This window comes from Rhodamnia argentea, chromosome 4, assembly GCF_020921035.1.
Source record: "Rhodamnia argentea isolate NSW1041297 chromosome 4, ASM2092103v1, whole genome shotgun sequence".
Taxonomy (NCBI): domain Eukaryota; kingdom Viridiplantae; phylum Streptophyta; class Magnoliopsida; order Myrtales; family Myrtaceae; genus Rhodamnia; species Rhodamnia argentea.
In genome coordinates this window covers 26,720,340-26,739,217 of record NC_063153.1, presented here as the reverse complement: position 1 = coordinate 26,739,217, position 18,878 = coordinate 26,720,340, and the positions used below count along the sequence as shown (strand labels likewise).

Sequence of the window (18,878 nt, the reverse complement as noted above, 5' to 3'; positions counted from 1 at the left end):
GTATCTCGATTTAAAAGTAGAAAAAAAGTCAATTTCCACGTGAAATGGCAGAATATGTTGAGAAAACCTTCATCCGAATATTTTGATTACGGCAAAATTATCATTCTTAAAAAAGAATCTAGTTAATGCTTTCAAACACTTTATTGCAAATATAACACGTGAATGAAAAAGCTTATATTATTCTAAACCCGTTGTTTAGACTCGAGACGAAGTCGTCACATTTTTGCTTGTGAATGAGTTGAATCTTATTATTCGGATGGAGTGAGATATCCCTTCTGAAGATTCAATCTTTATTATTGGAGAAGACTTATGTGAAACATCAGCAATGACTCTATGTAAACTCATAGTCACGATTCTAGTCCGATTAGATTCAAAGAGATTCTTCTACTTTTGAAGATTGCTTCTGAATTATATTCGGATTCTACAATAATTTCTGTCCGTATTCTGAAGACTCGTGTTTGGCGGGTTTTTGATTTTGCTGTGTTATTTATGAAAGTTTGTAATTTTTGATTAACAAGATTATTTTACAAACAGATTGGTAGAATATCCTCGATTGGAAATTACCTTTCATGAGACAAGAAAGCTTCATATTTGAATAACTATGCTTATGAAAACCGAGGATTTAGTTGTTTAGACCATTGCACATCTTTGTTCCTAATTTGATATTGAATCTATTCAGATCTTGCTTTAACTTGCTTAAATTCCACATTTAATTTCAAAATTGTTCAGAATCACTTATTCACTTCCCTCTATGTGGTATTGCTAGATACAACAGAATACAATATGGACAAAAAAAAGTTCATTATCGACGTAAAATGGCACTTCAATTATTCTTTCTTAGGTCAGGCGATTGCCTCGTGAGGGGGGAAAATGAAAAGCAGAGTGAAGAAGATGAAGAGATACACACTTCAATTGGCAACATGAAAATGGATGTGGAAAATGATGGGCATTCCAGCCTACCAAAGGTATTTGCCCACGTTTTCTTCTATATAACACAATCAAGAGGAGGGCAGGTCTGCCGAGATTGCAAGCCTCACGTGGTAATACCAGCGGCAAAGTGAAGGAGTATGGTAGCGAATATTCCCTTAGTTTTGGCTTCAATTACATATAATGAGATTAAAATAAGAGTTTCGCGACTCGAGCGCATTATCGTGACAAGTTTTACAACTTCTGTTGTAATTATCTCAAAAATATTTATTGATCAGCAATTAAAAAAAGATGGCAAACTTCTTAACACGTATATACAAAGTAAATATTCAATGTCGAAGAAGAATGCATATCGTGTTTATTAATGACTAAGAAAAAATTGAATTAACCATGAAAGAATGATCATATTTCACATCCGTATCACATGTGCAGTCATATTATTACATACAATAACTAGGAATCAATGTAGTCTTCAATTAAGGAATGGAACATTTTTTGAGTGTCGTCATGAAAAATGTGTTACTTTTGTTAGATCCTATCTGCTAATAAACCAAAAGTATAACAAGTGTATTATATGTCAATTGTTGGTTAGTGGAAATGATGCGAAATAAGCATTTATTATTTAGACCACCCAAAATCATTTTTTATTGAGAAATCTTTAAATAAATCTAAAATAAAATAAGTTTAGGGCCTATTTGATAACAATTTTGTTCTCGCGAATAATTTTTGGGCAGAAATTATTTTTTTGATATTATATTCCTAGGAATAGTTTCTGAGTAGAAGAATATGTTTGTAATTACACAATTTTTTTTATTTAAGTATAAAAATGTCGGTGGAGGTTGTGGGGACAGGTGACTGGTAGTGACTAGTGATAATGGCGGTGGACTCATGATTGTAAATATCAGCATTACGTTACATTGATTTTTTTTTTTTACAATGACATTATTTCCCTTTAAGAAATTATTATTTTTTTACTTCGTGTTTATGTTCCAAATCTAATTTCGGGAACAGTTTATGTACTAGAGAACAGAAAAATTAACCGATATTAGCAAAGATATTTCTGTTCTTTTTCTGTTTCAAGGAGCAAAAGAATGGAAAAATAGAGAATTAGAAACCTTATCAAATATGCCTTTAAGACGAAAATCGAAATAAATGATGCCAAGCGTCATCTTATTTTCTCTTAGGTAATTTTCTACTCTTTTTTTTTTCTATTTGCGTATTCTATTTCGTTTTTTTTTTTCTGGTCAAAGTATTCTATTTCGTTGGTTTTTAGTTTTTTGAAGATTCGGAAGATATCTCGGTGCCGTAACTTCACTACGGCGAAACAAGACACGAAAGGCAAAATGGAAAAACGAAAATCGACGGCGGCCGACCGCCAAGGGAAACACGATCGACGGTCCCCTTATTGCCACGTGTCGATTTGTACCTCTATCTATCCGCGAACATCTTTGACACGACGCACAAATTGAGCTCAGAATCGGATCAGCCCAAACCTTTCTAGGGTTTACATTCTCGCTCTCCTCCCCTCTCTGTCTCTCTCTGCTCGAGGTTCCCTCTCGACGTTTCTCGACTGTATCTTCACTCAGGTACGTCGCCGAATGAACATCTCCGCCGGAATTTTCAGCCTGCGGCATGTCGAATCGGCTTTGTTTCGTGTGCAATTCGGTGATATGGATTCTTTTTGTGATGTTTACATTTAGTGTATGTCGATCGAGTTTGGATCAGTTCTGCTGTATTCGTGTTGCGCTAGCTGCGAAAGACTTTGCATTTCGGAGCTTTTGACAGTAGACGGATAGGCAGTCGCTGAGTTTTTGAAGGGTTACGATGCTATTTGATTAAAGTGGAATTTTTGTCTTGTTTTCGTTTGGTGTTGATACGGTTCTCCTCATTTTATGTGGGTAAATGACATGGAGGGGCATATATGTAATCCTTGAAATTGCAAGTTTGTCAAAGTTACTGTCTTTCATCTATTGAATGCAGGTTTCGCAGTCTAGAAGCACTATTACAAAACTGTATTCAATCCAGTTTGGTTATTAACCAAAAAGTTATTGTTCGACCGTTCAAATCTTTGATGTTGCATTAGTTACAGAAGGTCTTTTTGGGTTGCATAGTTTTAATATTCTTTCTCCTGTTGGTTGGAACTGGTTTCATTCACCAAGAGTTATGGTGGATGCATGGTCATGGTCCTTGTTCTGTTTTCGAGTGTAAGGACTGGGTTTTTTGGTGCCAAGGGATGCATGTTGGCATGAGCACTCACCGGGTATAATTTGAGTGGCTTTAAAATGTGAAGGCTTTCTATATGAGCTGCTTTGTTTGCTTTATGAAGTTTATTTTTCCAGTCCTCTTTTTGCTATAAAGGGTATCTCTGCCTGTGTATATTCTTTTTATGAGAGCTGGTATTTCATAGTTGATCAGAAGCCACTGTTATCAAGCAGCAAGCTATTTTGATTGCAATAGTCTTGTCGGATTTTCAGTTAGTTTACTTCATTTGGTAAAGTATCATGGGGCAAGTATTGTGTAGATGATAATGACAATGGTTGATTTGACAAAATTAAGGATGGATGCGTTTGAGAAAAAGTTGGAGTGCTAAAAGAGAAGATTAGATAAATGGGTATGAGATGGCTTTCATGTGTATAATGATGGTCTGCAAATGATCCAGCAGGGAAAGTGCGACTTGCCATTGTGTTTTGTTTTTATTGATTTGTTTGTTGGGGGGTGGGCCGAGTAGAAAGGGTGAAGAGAAGAGGGAGACCTAAAAAGACATGAGCCTAACTATTAGAGAAATCTGTGTACTTCATTTTGATGTAAGATTTGGGAAAATTCTCGCTTGTTTTTCATATTTAGGTTGCCATGTGTAGAATTCTTGCATCAGCTCCAGTCTTGTGTTCTAAAATCCTTGACTTGTTGTATCTAGAACTTTCTGTCCCATATTTTTAGAGGTTTTGATTCTACTAGAGTGCTGAAATAGTCCTCTCAGTTTCTTATTTTGTGTGAAATTGTTTGTGTCGATGAATGGACTAATCCGGTTGCCTTTGTTACTAACTATTTAGGCAGTTCATGTATTTTGCATCACATGCAACATCTCAAGTTCGCTTGGAAATGCTTAATTTGATTTATTTGTTGTGAATGTAGTGCTGGACTCTTGATGGATGTGACCTGATTGTAACCCATCCAAGGAATCTATTTGTTAACCAGGTGGTGTTTCTCTCTATTTACTTTTTGTGTAGCATGTCAAACAACCTGGTATCACAGCCTTTGTCAATACCAAGTACGCAAATGGCTACATTGGAAGCCATTCCAAATAGGGTGGAATCATCAATGCGAGATGTCCAAATGGGTTTCCCTGGAATTGTTCCTGATGAATCTGCCTCACAGCCTTCACTATTAAGACAACAAAGCAGAAACGCTGGCGCTATGTCACTGTTTGAGAATGATACTGGATATCTAGAGGGCAGGGAAAATTTTTTGGTGCCACAACGAAGTTCAATGCCAATGGAAGATATGGGTAGCAAGCTCAGCAATCAGGCAGTGCAGCAGCTTCCGATGCTGAACAAGAGGAAGGCTCCGATGGCACCTATGCCTAGCAGCCCTTCGCCTCGATCAATCATGGCGCCTAATAAGCGGGCAGCCCAAGTAGATCATAGGCCGTGGTTGCAACAATCAGCACCAAATAGAAAAGGTATGCCTGGCCAGTCCATTCCAACATCAGGAGTAAAACACTTGCCGGCTGCAAACAAGAAGCTGGGACCAGTGGAATCCATTTCTCCAAGATCAGTGCCACAGCGCCTATCAGTTCCAAAGAATCAGATGTCTAATGTGCAACCATCTCCAAAGGTTCAATCTGATTCATTTGGGTCAGTGAGATCCAAGATGAGGGAATCGCTAGCTGCAGCATTAGCTTTGGTCAGTCATGAGGAAGGTAGATCTCCAACTGGAAAAGATTCTGAAAACAGGGATTTAAGTGCACCAAGTTCAAGAGTGGACGCTCAGCCTGCACCCATTCCTGGTGATGCTGTTGATAATGTACATGAAGTTCAGGAGAGGAAACGCACTTCTTGCGATGGATTTGGTATCCACCACAATAGCCCTATTGTGTCGCAGGAGGCTTTTGCTACCAAACATAGCGGTGATTCCAACATGCACTCAATATCTAACGTCCAGGACTTGCAATCTGGTAGCGTTCTGATTCAAGAGGATCTTCCTTTTGGTGACAACTTCTTTGTGAAAGATGAGCTTTTGCAAGGGAATGGACTATCTTGGGTACTGGATTCAGACACAAATGTGGGGGAAAGAAGGGGTAATCAAGATGGCGAAATGAAAGAGAAAGTGCATGATGAATTGAATGGACGAAGTGCAATGGCATTCCAGTCCCCGGAAGTTTTAGCATCCAGTATTGAAGCTGAGCTTTTCAAATTATTTGGAGGTGTTAATAAGAAATATAAAGAGAAGGGTAGGTCTTTGTTGTTCAATTTGAAGGATCGTAGTAACCCTGAACTGAGAGAAAGAGTTGTTTCTGGAGAAATTCCTCCAGAAAGACTTTGCTCTATGACTGCTGAAGAACTTGCTTCGAAGGAGCTTTCCGAGTGGCGAATGGCAAAGGCTGAAGAGCTTGCTCAAATGGTAGTTTTACCGGACTCTGAGGTTGATATGAAGCGTCTGGTGAAGAAAACACATAAGGGGGAGTTTCAAGTGGAAGTGGAGCAGTATGATGTCTCAGTGGAGGTTTCAAGTGGGGTAAGTTCTGGTACTCGTGATCGGAAAAAAGCTGATGATCAGGAATTCCCTGTGAAGAAACCTGGAGAAAGGGATGAGAACATGAAGGCTGGAGATAGAAAGAGTGATTTAGCGGTCCAGGGTGCTGCATACACTCTTACAATTCCAACTGAAGACGATGCCTCAGATGTAGATATTATGGAAGAAAATGTGACAAAGGATCTCCCTCCAATTGTGTCCCTAGATGAATTTATGGAATGCCTGGAATCGGAGCCTCCATTTAAAGATTTACACGAGGGTGCTGGAAAGTCTGAGCCTGCATCTGAAAAGGATTTGAAGATTAGATCGCCTGAGGAAAGTCTCAATGACTCAGCTGATATGGCTGAAAAGAAGTCTGTTGAAATATTCCAGCCTGCCTCTGAAAAGGATTTGAAGGCTAAATCTCCTGAGAGAAGTCTGAATAACACCACTGATATGACTGAAGAGAAGTCTAGTAAAGTTGATGAAACATTGTCCCCAGCTGACGTTGACATTGGATCTAGTGATCACCATGGAAAATATGATAGCAAAGATCCTACAGTAGCATCGAAGGGGGAGCCAATTTGGGAAGGCTCCCTTCTACTTATAACGACCATGATCTCAGTTATTGGATTTTTCAAGAGGTAATTAATTTTGTGGTTTTGGTTCTCTTTTTCTATTCAAGTGAGGTCTGCTTGGAGGGAATTTTTACTTGATGGTTTTTTACCTTTCCATTTACGTATAACATTTGAATTTGACTTTTAGTTCATAGAGAACACCTGAAAGCTTTTCCTGCATATATTGATTTCTAAAGTCATTAGATATTTTTTCATAATATTTAAAAGATGATAGTATTTTTCCAATTTCCAAATGGAAAGTGAAAAGTAAGTAAAGAAAAGTTTGGACATACAGACCAGTGATCTTGGTTAGAAGATTTGCTATACCTAGTAAAATAAGGTAGACCTGCGCCTCCTGTTGGCTGCTAGTATGTTGTTGGAAATAGGCATTCTGCGTAGTTGTTAATAAGGATGTTCTCAGTTGTTATATGTCCAGATCTGTGGGCTCAGAAGGCTGCTATTTGCAAGACCTCATTGATGAGGTTGCTTTATCAATTAGGCTTTTAACTTAGATTGTGAAGTTAACGCGCATTCGTTTAATGAGATGTAAACTGGCATTTGATGTCTTGTTCTTTTTAGTCTCCTTTTTCCATGTAATGAGGTGCATATATATATATATATAAATTGATCTTGTTAACGAGTGTCCCTAGGGCACTCATTGCCGATATTTAATGAAGAAACATTATCATTTCGAAGGCACTAATTTCATATTAACTTGAGAGAGACGTGCATTGGCAATGGAAAGCTTTCTTTATTTAGGTGTTGGGGCACTTGTTAACGGAATCATCTATATATTGACATTTGTGCTATTTGCCTCACGGCAGAAGAGGTAGGTTGAATGGAAACATTTGGCATCATTACTACCTACTGAAACCTACATGATGTTGTGTTCTGGGTATCTTAGTGATGTCTTTTTGGTTAGTGATCTCTTTTTCTACTATGATGTCCTTTTGGGTATCGATTTTCTACCAGCGGTGAGAAGACGCCCTCGAAGGATTGGAGCAGCTCTTTAGAAATCAAGGGGAGGGTCAGGCTTGATGCATTTGAGAAGTTCCTTCAAGATCTTCGCATGTCCCGTAGTCGTGCAATCATGGTATGTCAAGATCTTTCTTTTCCGTTGAAACCTTTATGTACTCGGAATTTCTGTTGGGTACTAATTAATTTGAAGGGGAAATGGTGCTAATACATCTTTTGATATATTTCTTAATCTTCTTCAATATAGTCTGATGATATCAGTTCTTTGTGATGCGTGCTAGGTAAATTTATTAGACATGTGGTTGTATGGTTAGAGATCGGAGAGATACTGAGTGAGGTTTGAAATTAAACCCAAGCATACTTGAAGGATTTTCCTTTTTACTGTGCATGCCTGATCTGAACTGCTAGAAGTTCACATTTCAAGGTTCCTGTTGTTGCTCTTGTTAACTTTGAGGAGCTCTTTAGCTTGATAATATATATTTTAGCAAAGAGAGGGAATGAAATTTTCATTTCAAGTAGATGTATGGAATTCGACTGAGAAAAAAAAGTAGATGTATTGGAAAACTGTGAAGAACCAGGTGGAACTTGTATTAATCACTTCAAATATTGTCGAAATTCATAAATTAGAGTGCAAATGCAAAGTGAGAGTTGGAAATCACTGTTCACTGATTATTTGAAGGGACTCTTTGCCAGTCGGACGTGAATAAATTTGATGGCTCATAGCCGCCTTATATGATTCTCTGTGAGAAGTAGAAACACAATGGTTCAGTATCCAAGAAAATTAAGGGGTGTCGATGAAAACTACTGACCCATTCATTGGTTCAACTTTTGCAGGTGGTGCATTTCATTTGTAAGGAAGAATCATCTGAGAGCGAGCGTGCAAGCCTTTGTGAGGTAACAATACTTCATCAATTTATTCTCATTGTGCGTCATATTCCCGTCCTCTTCTAATATGTTACCTCTCTCCAGGTCGCAGATTCGTATGTCTTAGATGAGAGAGTGGGTTTTGCTGAGCCTTCCCAAGGAGTGGAACTCTACCTTTGCCCACCTCATGCCAAAATCCGCGAAATGCTCAGCAAGATCCTACCGGAAGACCAGCTTAACGTGCTTAGCGATGTAGAAAACGGCCTAATTGGTGTTGTTGTATGGAGAAGAAGTCATTTAACTTCCGCAATCCCATCCCACACTGCTAAATTTACTGGCAAAAAGCAGCATTTCTCCTCTAGGAGGCATCAAGAAAAGGATGTAAACTTTAATTCGAATTTGCATCAAGGGCATCTCGCCCATCCTAGTAGCATGCAACCACAACCCAGTGTCGATAGGGATGACGACGATGATGTTCCCCCTGGGTTTGGCCCTGGCGTGGGGAGAGCTGCCCGGGACGAAGATGACCTGCCAGAGTTTAATTTTTCTGGCGGGTCGAGGTCTATGGGATTGAACCCAACCCAGAACGTGTCTGCGGGTTTGGGACTGGCTCCTTCTTATGGGCATTCCCGAGCGCCGCCGGTAGACCACATAAGAGAACTCATACATAAGTATGGACATACAGGAGTGGGTGTTCCTTCAGAAAACTATGGTGTTCCGGTTCAGCCGTGGAACGACGACGATGATGACATTCCGGAGTGGAATCCGCAGGGCTTATATAACTTACAACAGACGTCGCGGGGTAGGCCAGATGTACGCCTGGCATCTGCCCAGCAATCACAAAGCCCCAGTGCCTATTTAACGCGGGAACCGTTAGCTAGGAATGCACAACGGCCAGCTTCAGGGCTACATGGAGGCCATGTCTATGTCGCGCCCCAAGCTAGGCCGCCGGGGCGGCGGCAAGATGCTCGTAGGGATAGAGGGTTTTGATCTTTTTCTTTTGGTTGGATGTAAATTTCGCTGTAATCACCTTTCTTTGCTTTCTTTTTGGAGATTTGGGCAGTTCTGTAAGGTCGTATTCCGTAGATTATTGTCACCTTTTGAGCTTCGTTTTTATTAATTGGTCCTGATGATTGCCGTGACATTACTTTAGCATTCTTTATTTATTTCATTCGTGTCTCGCAAGATAAACCCACAGTAATCAGGAAATACGTCTACTACTTTTCCTGAAGCTGATTAAAAGATTCATCCTCGTTTCTTTTCATTTAAAAGAAAAACGAAAAATCGACGTAGATCTTCTTCTCAGTTTCGTTTTCCAGTTGATTCAAGAATTGAGTTTGCAGGTTCATAAAGTTACAGATCTGTTTGTGCTTCCTCCTAGGAGGGATGTAAGTTTTAGGAAGTGGGTGTGATTCGTTCGATCCAATCTATTCATCATGCTTTCTTCTTGCAATGTTGATTAATGTGTTTTCCGAGAGAGTGGTTCCTCAGGATGTGCGTGTACGATCGGACTGGATACAAGAAAACATGGGGAAAACACAGCAAATGGGAAACGTCTCATGTAAAGCATCTATGATCAGTGTTCAGTTCGGACGGCATCCGGTGGCCGAAGCGAATTCATGCTTTCCTCTATGTAGCTGTGTGTATGTATACATGTATGTACGTAACGTTTGTCTCAACCCCCGAGGGCGCGCTTGAGCCCCTCCCGTTGCTCCTCCGTCAATTTGGTCGGGAACTTCACCTCGAACTTGATCCTGAGATCTCCCCTGTTCCCAGGCTCCTTCACTATGGGCATCCCTTCCCTCGCAACTATCAGCTCGTAGCCGGGGCTCACGATGTCCGCCACTGGGATCGACAGATCCCGGCCATCCAGCATGGTGAGGCTCACGGTCGTGCCGCCGATCGCCTCCGCCAGCGTCACCCTGTGGTTCACAATGAGGTCGTTGCCGTCCCTTTTGTAGAAGTCGTGGGCCTTCTCGTCTATCACGAACACGAGGTCGGCGGGGAGTTGGTTCGGCTGCTCGTTCCCTTTGTCGGGGAAAGTGATCTTCGTTCCTTTCTTCCACCCGGGTTTCACCTCGATCGTCAGTATCTCCGTCTCCACGGTTTGCCGGCTGCGCCCATTAGATCTTACGGTTAGCAAAAAGAAGCGGGAAAATGTTGTAATGATCTTTTCTAGGATTGGCATAGCGTCGCCTAGGATTACCAAAGAGCTCATGGCATGCTGAATTTGATGAACATTACGTGAGTCCAAACACATTCTCAGACAAGATTGAAAAACAGAATGCAACCAGAGTTGGAGATGGCCATTGAACAAATTCACCAATTCAGGGATATGGCAGTGGATCGCTAGTTCCGAATTCGCGTTCGGCTTTAGCTTTACGGATCGTATCTGACTCGAAACTAAGCTATGGCAAGCTTAACAGATTGCTACATTAACAGATATGACCATGTTCTTAAGAGAGTCACAAAGTTGTGAGTTTGCTCCAATTTCTTGCCATATTTACTAAGTTTGCAGGACAAAAATGGAAGCTTACACAAGGATAATAGGAGTGCATACCCATTGGCATCCATCACTGTTCTTGATATCTTCATCTTCCTTGTCGATCCCGAGTATAGCTCCTTGAGACTGCAAGGCAGTTTGCTCTCAATTGGCGGCGGCTTCTGGGGCATGGCGCCGTTCCCCTCGCTGTACGTTCTGAAAATGTTCTCGCCTCCGCCGAATCCCCCGAACACTCCTCCGCCCCCGTCCGACTGGAATCTCATCGACCTACCGGGTCCGGACGACCCGAACCCGAAAGGGCTGCTGCCGAAAAACTCCGCAAATATGTCCTCCGCGTTTCTGGGGTTGAAACCGCTCGAGTTGCCGCTGCTACCTGGGGGCGGCATGTCCTTCAAGCCTTCCTCGCCGTATTGATCGTAGATCACCCGTTTCTGAGGGTCATTCAGAACCTGCATCAAAGCGTGGAAGCGCATTCAATGTCGCGATAAACCGGCAGCAGCAGATGCTTCATTCAACAGATTTTCATGCAGCAACACAGATGCTACCAAAGACAAATTCAGAATAATGGAATTGGGACCCGTTCTATACAAAGCAATGAGCAGTTGATCTTTCTCTCATCGGCCTACATTTTCCAAGAACCTCTTCTTTTGTATATCTTTGACTCAACTAATTTCGACAATGCACTCGTTCGGTCCGGTCCGGTGTGAGCGCGGCCTTTAAGATTAGTGCGAGACTGACACGAAACCTGATGCATCCTCGACCGCTCGGCGGACCCGAAGAGTCACGTTTCCGAGATTTCAAAGAGAGAACATGAAATTACAGAGGAAAAACGAGAGTGAATCGAGAGTTGCCTCATAGGCTTCAGAGATCTGCTTGAATTGGGCCTCGGCTTCCTTTTTGTTGTTGGGGTTCTTGTCAGGATGCCACTTCATTGCCAATTTCCTGTACGCCTTCTTCAGATCATCGTCGGTCGCGTTCTTGTCCACCTTCAATACCTCGTAATAATCTACCCCCATGGCTTTTCTCTCTCTCTCTAAGATTTCTTGGGATTCTGAGCCGAACCCAGAAGAGAAAATCGCAAATTCGATCGGCCGACGAAGTTTAGATCCTACAAAGAATCAAACTGACTGATCGGAGATGGTCCAAGAATATGGGAATCGTACGTCTCCTCCGCCTGGCTCGTTTTGCTCTGCTTCTGCATCTAAAATGATCAAAACAAGAAACACAACAGCCTTTGGTGTTTGGGCTAAACTCTCTCTCCTCTCTCTCTCTCTCTCTCTCTCTCTCTCTAACTAACTTGCATCCTCTGACGATCAAAGACTTCTAACAGGCAGAAATTCATGGGAGCTCCGAAAGCATCCACGTGGAGTCGTATATATATATATATCTCTCTCTCTCTCTCTCTCTCTCTCTAGAGAGTCTGAGGTTGTCCATGCAATCAAAGTCATGCAGTCACGTAAACCCAAACAAACTAAAACATTTTTTAACCTACTTTATTTTTTAAACCTTTTTTTTTCTTCTATAGGTTCGGCGTGAATTTTATTTTTCATGTCAGAACCCTGAATTATGCATATTGTGACACATTTATCCTAATTTTTTTTTCGTGACACCAAAAATTCCAAGCTTATACCCGTGTGATAAATTTACCTCTGTCAAAGTTCCATAAATGAAAACCATTAAAACTCTGCTTACATGGACGCCGAGAAGCAAACGGTATTGACATGGCGTGCATGTGGTTTAAGTAAAATAAAAATAACGTTGTTTTAACCGAAAAATCCTCTTATGGATCCTTGACAGAGGAGGGTAAATGTGTTACATATGTGTAAGTTTGAGGTTTTTCATGTTGCAAGAAGAAGTTTTGGGTAAATATATTACAGAGTGTATAGTTCAGGATTTCTAGTGTCACATAAAAAGTTTAGGGTAAATATGTCATAATGGGCATAGTATGGAGTTTTTTTTTTTTTTTAACGTTTTTTTTCCCATTATTTTAAATGTATTGCAAAGACCACCTACCTTTATTTTTCCTGCCCTCTGCTTAATTTCTTTGGAAAAAAAATGTAGGGAGTTGCATTGGAATACGAAAAAAAATTCGCACTAGTGTCTCGCCGGCTGAAGAATTTATGAAGAACTGGCTTTAAAACTTTTAATTTACGTTGTTTGCATGTTCAAGATTATAACGGCAGAAAATTCTTGACCCAAGAAGAAGACAATTGCAGTAGTCGAACACCAATTGTAAGAGCCAAAGGTTCAAAATCAATGTGCGAATATTGTGGGTGTTCATTTAATTAGTACAACGACTACACAACACGTTGTGGAAAAGCATCAATATTCGCGAGGATAGACCGGCTGTCGGCTGGTTTGGTAGGTGGCCGAGCAAACCGAGAAGACCCCGAAACAGGTTGCGGACTTAATCGATAACGAAGCAGGGGAATGGAATGTCCAGGAATTGAAAGCATCAATTCACCATCCCCTTTGTTCTAATTTCAACTAAGGATAAGCTTGTTTGGGCACAACTCCCTTCGACCAGCGACCAGAGTTTCAAGCACAAACTAAGCATCGTCGTCCTACCAGCCTCCCCGTGCGCTATGGACTATTACCTGGCAACTAGATATTTATCCTAAAGTCCGTTTCTTTACGTGCAGTGCGTGTCGAAATGCACTACTCACGAAAGAAAATCTGTACAAGCGCAACATTTTACCTGATCCGATTTGCCCATTGTGCCTCCAAGCTCCGGACCAAGTCCATTTGATTCATTGCTTCTGTGAGCTCCACGAAAGGACCCATACAATTGATAGTTGAGAAGATATTTGTCAACATAATCTATAGAGATGCAATGACTTTTCAGCATCAAGCCGTCGTTTTTTCTCATCGTTTTTCCTCCTCCATGTCGTACAGATCACTAGTAAGTCTCAAAATCAAGTTTGTCCACGCACAAATGTGGGTCATTACCCCTTTACTCCTCTTTCGCGCTACATTTAAGATCGTATCGACGGGTAATGGACCGCCTTTCTGTTCAAGAACTAAATTTGGTTCCGTAAATATATTTCCTTCAGTAAGATACAGGCACGCGCTACGTGCATGCGTGTACAGTTGACGGATTTATGCATAGAACGAAAGCGTGAGATTAGGTTGGTCGTTCTCAGAAAACAATGAGAGCCATTGCCCGTTTAGTGGGCATTATCTGTGGCAGTTTTTTTTTGGTCGAAATGTGGCAGCGTTAAACAGGAGAAGCTTTTTCAACAGACAGCTTCTCTCTTCTCATTTTTGGCTTGGTTAGTTACATAGTACCGGGAAAACTGAGTCTCAGTGGAAACAGCACTCAATGTACACTGTTTCAGCGAAATCAAGAAAAGGCACAACAGGACGATCACAGAGTCCCACCGAGACGGGAAATTTGAACATTTCCTCCATGAGAATTCGGCCACACGCTGATCTTAACTCCTGGGCACGCCAGCGACATCATGTACAAAAACCAGCAGCTCTCTCTAGACGACTTGCGCGTCACTTTCAGAATCTGATCACAAACTCATAATCGTCATTGCAAACACCAATTCGGTTTTAAAGAGCTAAAGATTTTGCAGATCCGAGCAACGATGGCTCTTGAAACTCGAAACAAACAAATGCGGTGAGCATGGAGAACATTGCCTATGAACAGACCGTCGACAACTATACAATGCTGCACCTTACCCTGCTTTAGGGTTGACCCCTTCTAGAACAACAAATATGTAGAAGGGGAGAAAGCACAGTTAATTTTTCCGACTCAATCATGTAGAGTAGTAGGTTGGTTCAGATCAGCCAGATGATGAAGCAGTTGCCTCACTCTTCACACTCTTCAATTTCACATATCCAGACTCCGCAACAGAACTAGGTACTGCGACATCACCAATGTCAAGAGTTTCTGGTAGATTTTCAGGAAAGTCATCAGGGTTGAACTGCATAAAGAAATGATCCAGCTCTGAGGATTATGAACAACATTTAGAAATCCATATTTTGATTAAATCCACACAGAAATGCAACATTTGACCAGGTCAAGTAGGACTGCAATATCAATATACTATTTACAACTAGTAGACGTCATCTTATTTGGAATAATTGTCGGAATGGCATATCTTTAAAACTGTTATCAGAATGACATTGCACCGTAAGGACGAAAGCATTTTCCTTGATTATCCAGATGGAATCATAATATAGAGAAGGTTATGTAGAGATTTACACATACAAGAACTCTTGCCACAAAAAAATTGTGTACTATGAATAATTCAACTAAAAGATTCTAATGCAAGCACATTAAAAATCATCTTCAGATAGTCCATTCGTGCTAGTCAATAATATTTACTCATCTCATTTCAGAGTCAAACAGGTAGCTGGACAGGCCAAACACGCCACCCCTATTCCTCACAAAAGGCATAGCAGACATATAATCATGTTCAACTCCAAAAAAGAAATTGGAATCTTCCTCATAAGTATGCTAGAAAGAGCTGACAAAAGTCACCTCAAGCTGGCTCAGCATGTCAATAGTTGCATCTAGATCTCCCTTATTTGCCAGATAGACGTCAGCAATGGATTGATCAGATAGTCCAGGAAATTGCATCTGAAGATACTCTAGGTCCATTTCCAATTCCTCATCAGGCACCTGCTTGTCTGGAAAATTAATTGGTTGCCTTGAAGTTGAACCATGCGCAGAGTGGCTCTTTGAAGAGAAAGACTCTACGGCTGGAAGATTTGTAGTCTCATGGAAATTTGGGTGGATAGCTGCTCTCCCTCTGTCCTGACCTTGATCAAATTGCACAAGAGGTTCAGAGAAGACAGTCACATTGGGGGTCTTAAAGTCTCCCAACGTTCCTTCAAAAGCACCGCCTCTATGATCCGCTACTCTTTTAGAAAGTGGTACATATGATGCCGCATACGGATTTAAAGAGGAAGATCCCGACTTCATTAGCTTAATTTGCTGCTTGGTAATTGACAAAGCACTTGAAATTAATACCCCCACAAAAAATCTGAAGTAACAAACCATTTACTCCAACAAATGAGATGAAATTGAAATTGACCAAAAATCAATATAAAGAGCAGTAGCACAGAAGCAAAATAATGGATGGTCACTCTGTCCTCCTTTGCTCAGTTCATTATCAGCACAGAGGTAGAAAAGACGGTGAACCAAAAAGTTCTACTCTAAGGAGGCCAAGAGAGCACAAAAGTGAAATGAGACAATAAAACTAGCCAGAAAATACCATGAGCAAAACTGTCATAGGGATCTTCAATCAATGTAGTCTCATTTTTTGGCCTAAAACATGCCCTGTTCAATTAACTGACCTAACTACCCTCCAAACCCTAGATTCTGTCAAGCATGTATTCATATGAATAGTTCCATTTTCAGGCAATTTCTGATCTATAGGTGGCCAATTTCCTATCACAGTTTATTTTAAAGGTTTTCCTTCTGTATCCTTTCTCCCACTAAGCACAGACAGAGCATTTATTCCTTCACTGAAGAGGGCAAAAAGCGTTTTTAGCTATGAACTCATTTCATGATCTGATTTGGTTGTTCCTTCCAATCTTAACAATATAAAGACTAAATAAAGACAAAACAAAAAGAACTAAAAGGGAAAGACCAGAACTAAATTTTTTGATTTTCTAACACGGAGAAAGTAATTAAATGATGCTGATTGTCCCATATCTAACAACAAGCACATAAAGGTCCATCAAGCAAACCATAAACTCAATTTTTTTCTTTACAAGGGAAATATAGTTTGACTGTGAAGAAGTCGTAACTCTGGTTTAAGCCTTCATAAAATACTATAAATCTTAATCCAAAGAGCGGTTTTCTAACAACAAACCCACAATATTACACCAACAACGACCCCATTCAGAATCTCCTTTGAAACATGGTTTTGCTCGAATCTTCTCACCTGAACATTTCAATAATAGTGAATCGCAACTTGAATTCATGAATAGAAACTACTTATTTTCAACCATTAACATGATTCAAAAGGACACAGGAGGCACGCTGAGCAATTCTTTTGCAAACATAGGAGAAATGTAAATTTTAAGCAACGCCTTGAGAGATGTGGAAATCACAGAAGAGTTACAGAAAATGAATTGATTAAAAAATGAATAAGATGACATCATTGACAGCCCAAAGGTTTTCCTTTTATGCTTTTTTTTTTTTAAGTTTGGCTGTAGTAAGGTGAAGACGGACAAGAAGTGGAGTTGAAGAAGAGAGAGAGAGAGAGAGATTAATAAATGTTGGCACGAATCTTACGTTTAGGATCATTTAACATAAAAAATTGTGTGCTTTAGCTAAAAAAAAAAATGTGGAAATAGACCCACCGAAGAAAATATCCTGAACAACATTCTCCTCTATGAAATTTAGTTCTAAACAAGGTTTATGACTCACTAAAAACTCAATGTAAACACATAGTTTCGTGAAATTAATGAATTTTGTGGCTGATAATTAAGAAGATGATATGTTCAACGTCCACCCTTTAGAGAACTATTATCTCAATACATATGCAACTTCGAATCACTAATGGACAAACTAAGAGCTGTATGGCTACCTCCAGTAATAGTGCTCCATGCCTCAGCAAACCATAAGCTGAAAGTATTTTATCAGAAAGATTGAAAACCAAAACGAAAGAAGAAAGAGAAAAAAAAAAAAAAATTGAGATCCAGCCAAGTCTCACTGGAAATACCTGAAAAGCACAAACTTTAAACAAAAAATCCATAGATTTCAGAATTTGATACTGCGGCAGAGAGTACAAACAGTCCTTGCTCCACATGATACACGGAAAAAATCAAATCACAAGACAATCATATCCCAAGCATGTCGATACATTTCAATCCATCTTTTTTACCACTTTAGCCTGATCCTTTACTCGAAGCAATCAAGCACCCCATTCTGATCCGCGCATCAAATTCGCGATTCTGCATGATTAAAACTGCCATCGCCGATCCAACAGGAAGTTAACAACGAAGCTAAAGAGCCAACACAATCAACAGTCCTGGGAAAACAACAACCCAGAAAATCGCAAAGAAGAGGAAATCAAGAACTGGGACGATCGCGACCGCGGTCGCGATCGATTCGGTTGACGCCATTTCGATCCTCGCGCACAAAACCTCCACACACCCGCATGGGTATGTGGATCTAAAAAGTCAACTTTACCTCGGAAAGCGATCTTCAACGTCAGTGGGAGCAGGATTGAAAACCCTAATTTCTTGGATAGCTCTGCAAAAGTGAAGAAACGGAGCAGAGAAATGATTGAAAAGAGAGAGAGAGAGAGAGAGAGAGAGCGAGAGAGAGAGTAGAAAATGAAATAGGAAGTGTCACTTCGACGGTTTACTTGAACGAAGAGCTGTTAAAGGTTCCGTTTGGGGATCGGGATACGCTATCCCGGGACACGGATAACGATCTCCGTAGACCGCTGGAGCCTCGTTCCGGTTTGAATGCGGGACCGAACTAACCGCTCTGATTTTGAGAACTATCGAGACCGGTTCGAACCGAATACGGTGATTCCGTTCGATTCCGAACCCGGTTTTTGCTCTGTATAAATACTAGAACCAACGTGCGCCGCACGTGTTTCGTAAATGAATTTGAAAGGTTTTTTTTTTTTTTTTGGGCAGTGAGTATTCTTTTAAATTAAAAAGCGGTTGGTAGTTTTCTATTGATTGATGCTCTGTGCACGACATTTAAGTATAGTTCTTGGGCATACTTTATAAAATAATACTCTAAAGTAACTTTTGACTGACTCTGGCTCGTGCACTTTGACGTCCATTTGACGTGAAACACCTAGAAACTTTAGAAATATACATATGTTGATACGCATATTAAAGTAACTTTTTTCGTATAGTTGCTTTAGATTTAAATAAACATTTTTAGATGATATCGGGAAATAAAAGAAAAAAGTTGTTTCGTGATAAAATGGACAGTAGACAATAAGTGGCGCCACTCGTTTCCAGATGGAAGGACCATCGTGCGACAAGGATTTGACGAACTGCTGCGAGAGTCCTACGAATCCTATTTCATTATCTTTTGTGTGTGTGTGTGTGTGTTTTTTTTTTTGTAACCGAAGTTTCCCACGTGTAATGAACTATTATTTGGGGTTTCCCACATGCAATGAATTATTCCTCGGGATGATGGAAGTTTTTGCTATTATCACTAGGTAAGTCCCCCAAGACGTGAGTCAAACCCGAGACCTCATCGGTTTAATTGTCTAAGGCCTAGGCGTCTCTCCAACTTGTCCGACACCTCATTGGTTATCTTTTGTATT

General features: G+C 40.5%; 3 protein-coding genes across 10 annotated transcripts; 1 reads left to right on the top strand and 2 right to left on the bottom strand.

The window, feature by feature from the left end:
• Nucleotides 1-2,405: 2,405 nt before the first annotated feature.
• LOC115743459 lies at nucleotides 2,406-9,256 on the top strand. The gene is made up of 5 exons (XM_030678247.1): nucleotides 2,406-2,513; nucleotides 4,060-6,302; nucleotides 7,248-7,368; nucleotides 8,085-8,144; nucleotides 8,220-9,256. Exons 2-5 carry the CDS (start codon nucleotides 4,156-4,158, stop codon nucleotides 9,102-9,104), a joined length of 3,213 nt encoding a protein of 1,070 aa, XP_030534107.1. The 5' UTR covers nucleotides 2,406-2,513; nucleotides 4,060-4,155; the 3' UTR covers nucleotides 9,105-9,256.
• Nucleotides 9,257-9,603: 347 nt separating this feature from the next.
• On the bottom strand, nucleotides 9,604-11,888 carry LOC115743515 (dnaJ homolog subfamily B member 4). Its single transcript, XM_030678328.2, has 3 exons — nucleotides 11,469-11,888; nucleotides 10,675-11,066; nucleotides 9,604-10,228 (listed from the first exon to the last, which is right to left on the bottom strand). Exons 1-3 carry the CDS (start codon nucleotides 11,631-11,633, stop codon nucleotides 9,790-9,792), a joined length of 996 nt encoding a protein of 331 aa, XP_030534188.2. The 5' UTR covers nucleotides 11,634-11,888; the 3' UTR covers nucleotides 9,604-9,789.
• Nucleotides 11,889-14,081: 2,193 nt separating this feature from the next.
• On the bottom strand, nucleotides 14,082-17,955 carry LOC115743522 (polyadenylate-binding protein-interacting protein 5-like). 8 transcript variants are annotated; one of them, XM_048276986.1, is made up of 4 exons: nucleotides 17,774-17,955; nucleotides 15,475-15,614; nucleotides 15,110-15,390; nucleotides 14,082-14,549 (listed from the first exon to the last, which is right to left on the bottom strand). In XM_048276986.1, the coding sequence occupies exons 2-4, from the start codon at nucleotides 15,551-15,553 to the stop codon at nucleotides 14,409-14,411; spliced, it is 501 nt and encodes a 166-aa protein (XP_048132943.1). In that variant the 5' UTR covers nucleotides 15,554-15,614; nucleotides 17,774-17,955; the 3' UTR covers nucleotides 14,082-14,408. The 8 variants fall into 8 exon arrangements, with proteins under 8 accessions (XP_048132943.1, XP_030534206.1, XP_030534204.2 ...); XM_030678346.2 differs by having other exon boundaries at nucleotides 15,475-15,565; nucleotides 17,774-17,947; XM_030678344.2 differs by lacking the exon at nucleotides 17,774-17,955 and adding an exon at nucleotides 17,662-17,687 and having other exon boundaries at nucleotides 15,475-15,565.
• Nucleotides 17,956-18,878: the final 923 nt, after the last annotated feature.

Excerpts from the sequence above, each read along its gene's own strand:
- LOC115743515 (XM_030678328.2), bottom strand. The coding sequence starts at position 11,633 with ATGGGGGTAGATTATTACGAGGTATTGAAGGTGGACAAGAACGCGACC. Across the intron at positions 11,067-11,468 it reads AGATCTCTGAAGCCTATGAG|GTTCTGAATGACCCTCAGAA; the intron begins GCAACTCTCGAT and ends GCTTTGATGCAG. Across the intron at positions 10,229-10,674 it reads ACAGTGATGGATGCCAATGG|CCGGCAAACCGTGGAGACGG; the intron begins GTATGCACTCCT and ends TAATGGGCGCAG.
- LOC115743459 (XM_030678247.1), top strand. The coding sequence starts at position 4,156 with ATGTCAAACAACCTGGTATCACAGCCTTTGTCAATACCAAGTACGCAA. Across the intron at positions 7,369-8,084 it reads CCCGTAGTCGTGCAATCATG|GTGGTGCATTTCATTTGTAA; the intron begins GTATGTCAAGAT and ends CAACTTTTGCAG. Across the intron at positions 8,145-8,219 it reads AGCGTGCAAGCCTTTGTGAG|GTCGCAGATTCGTATGTCTT; the intron begins GTAACAATACTT and ends ACCTCTCTCCAG.
- LOC115743522 (XM_030678341.2), bottom strand. The coding sequence starts at position 15,553 with ATGAAGTCGGGATCTTCCTCTTTAAATCCGTATGCGGCATCATATGTA. Across the intron at positions 14,550-15,109 it reads ACATGCTGAGCCAGCTTGAG|TTCAACCCTGATGACTTTCC; the intron begins GTGACTTTTGTC and ends TTCTTTATGCAG.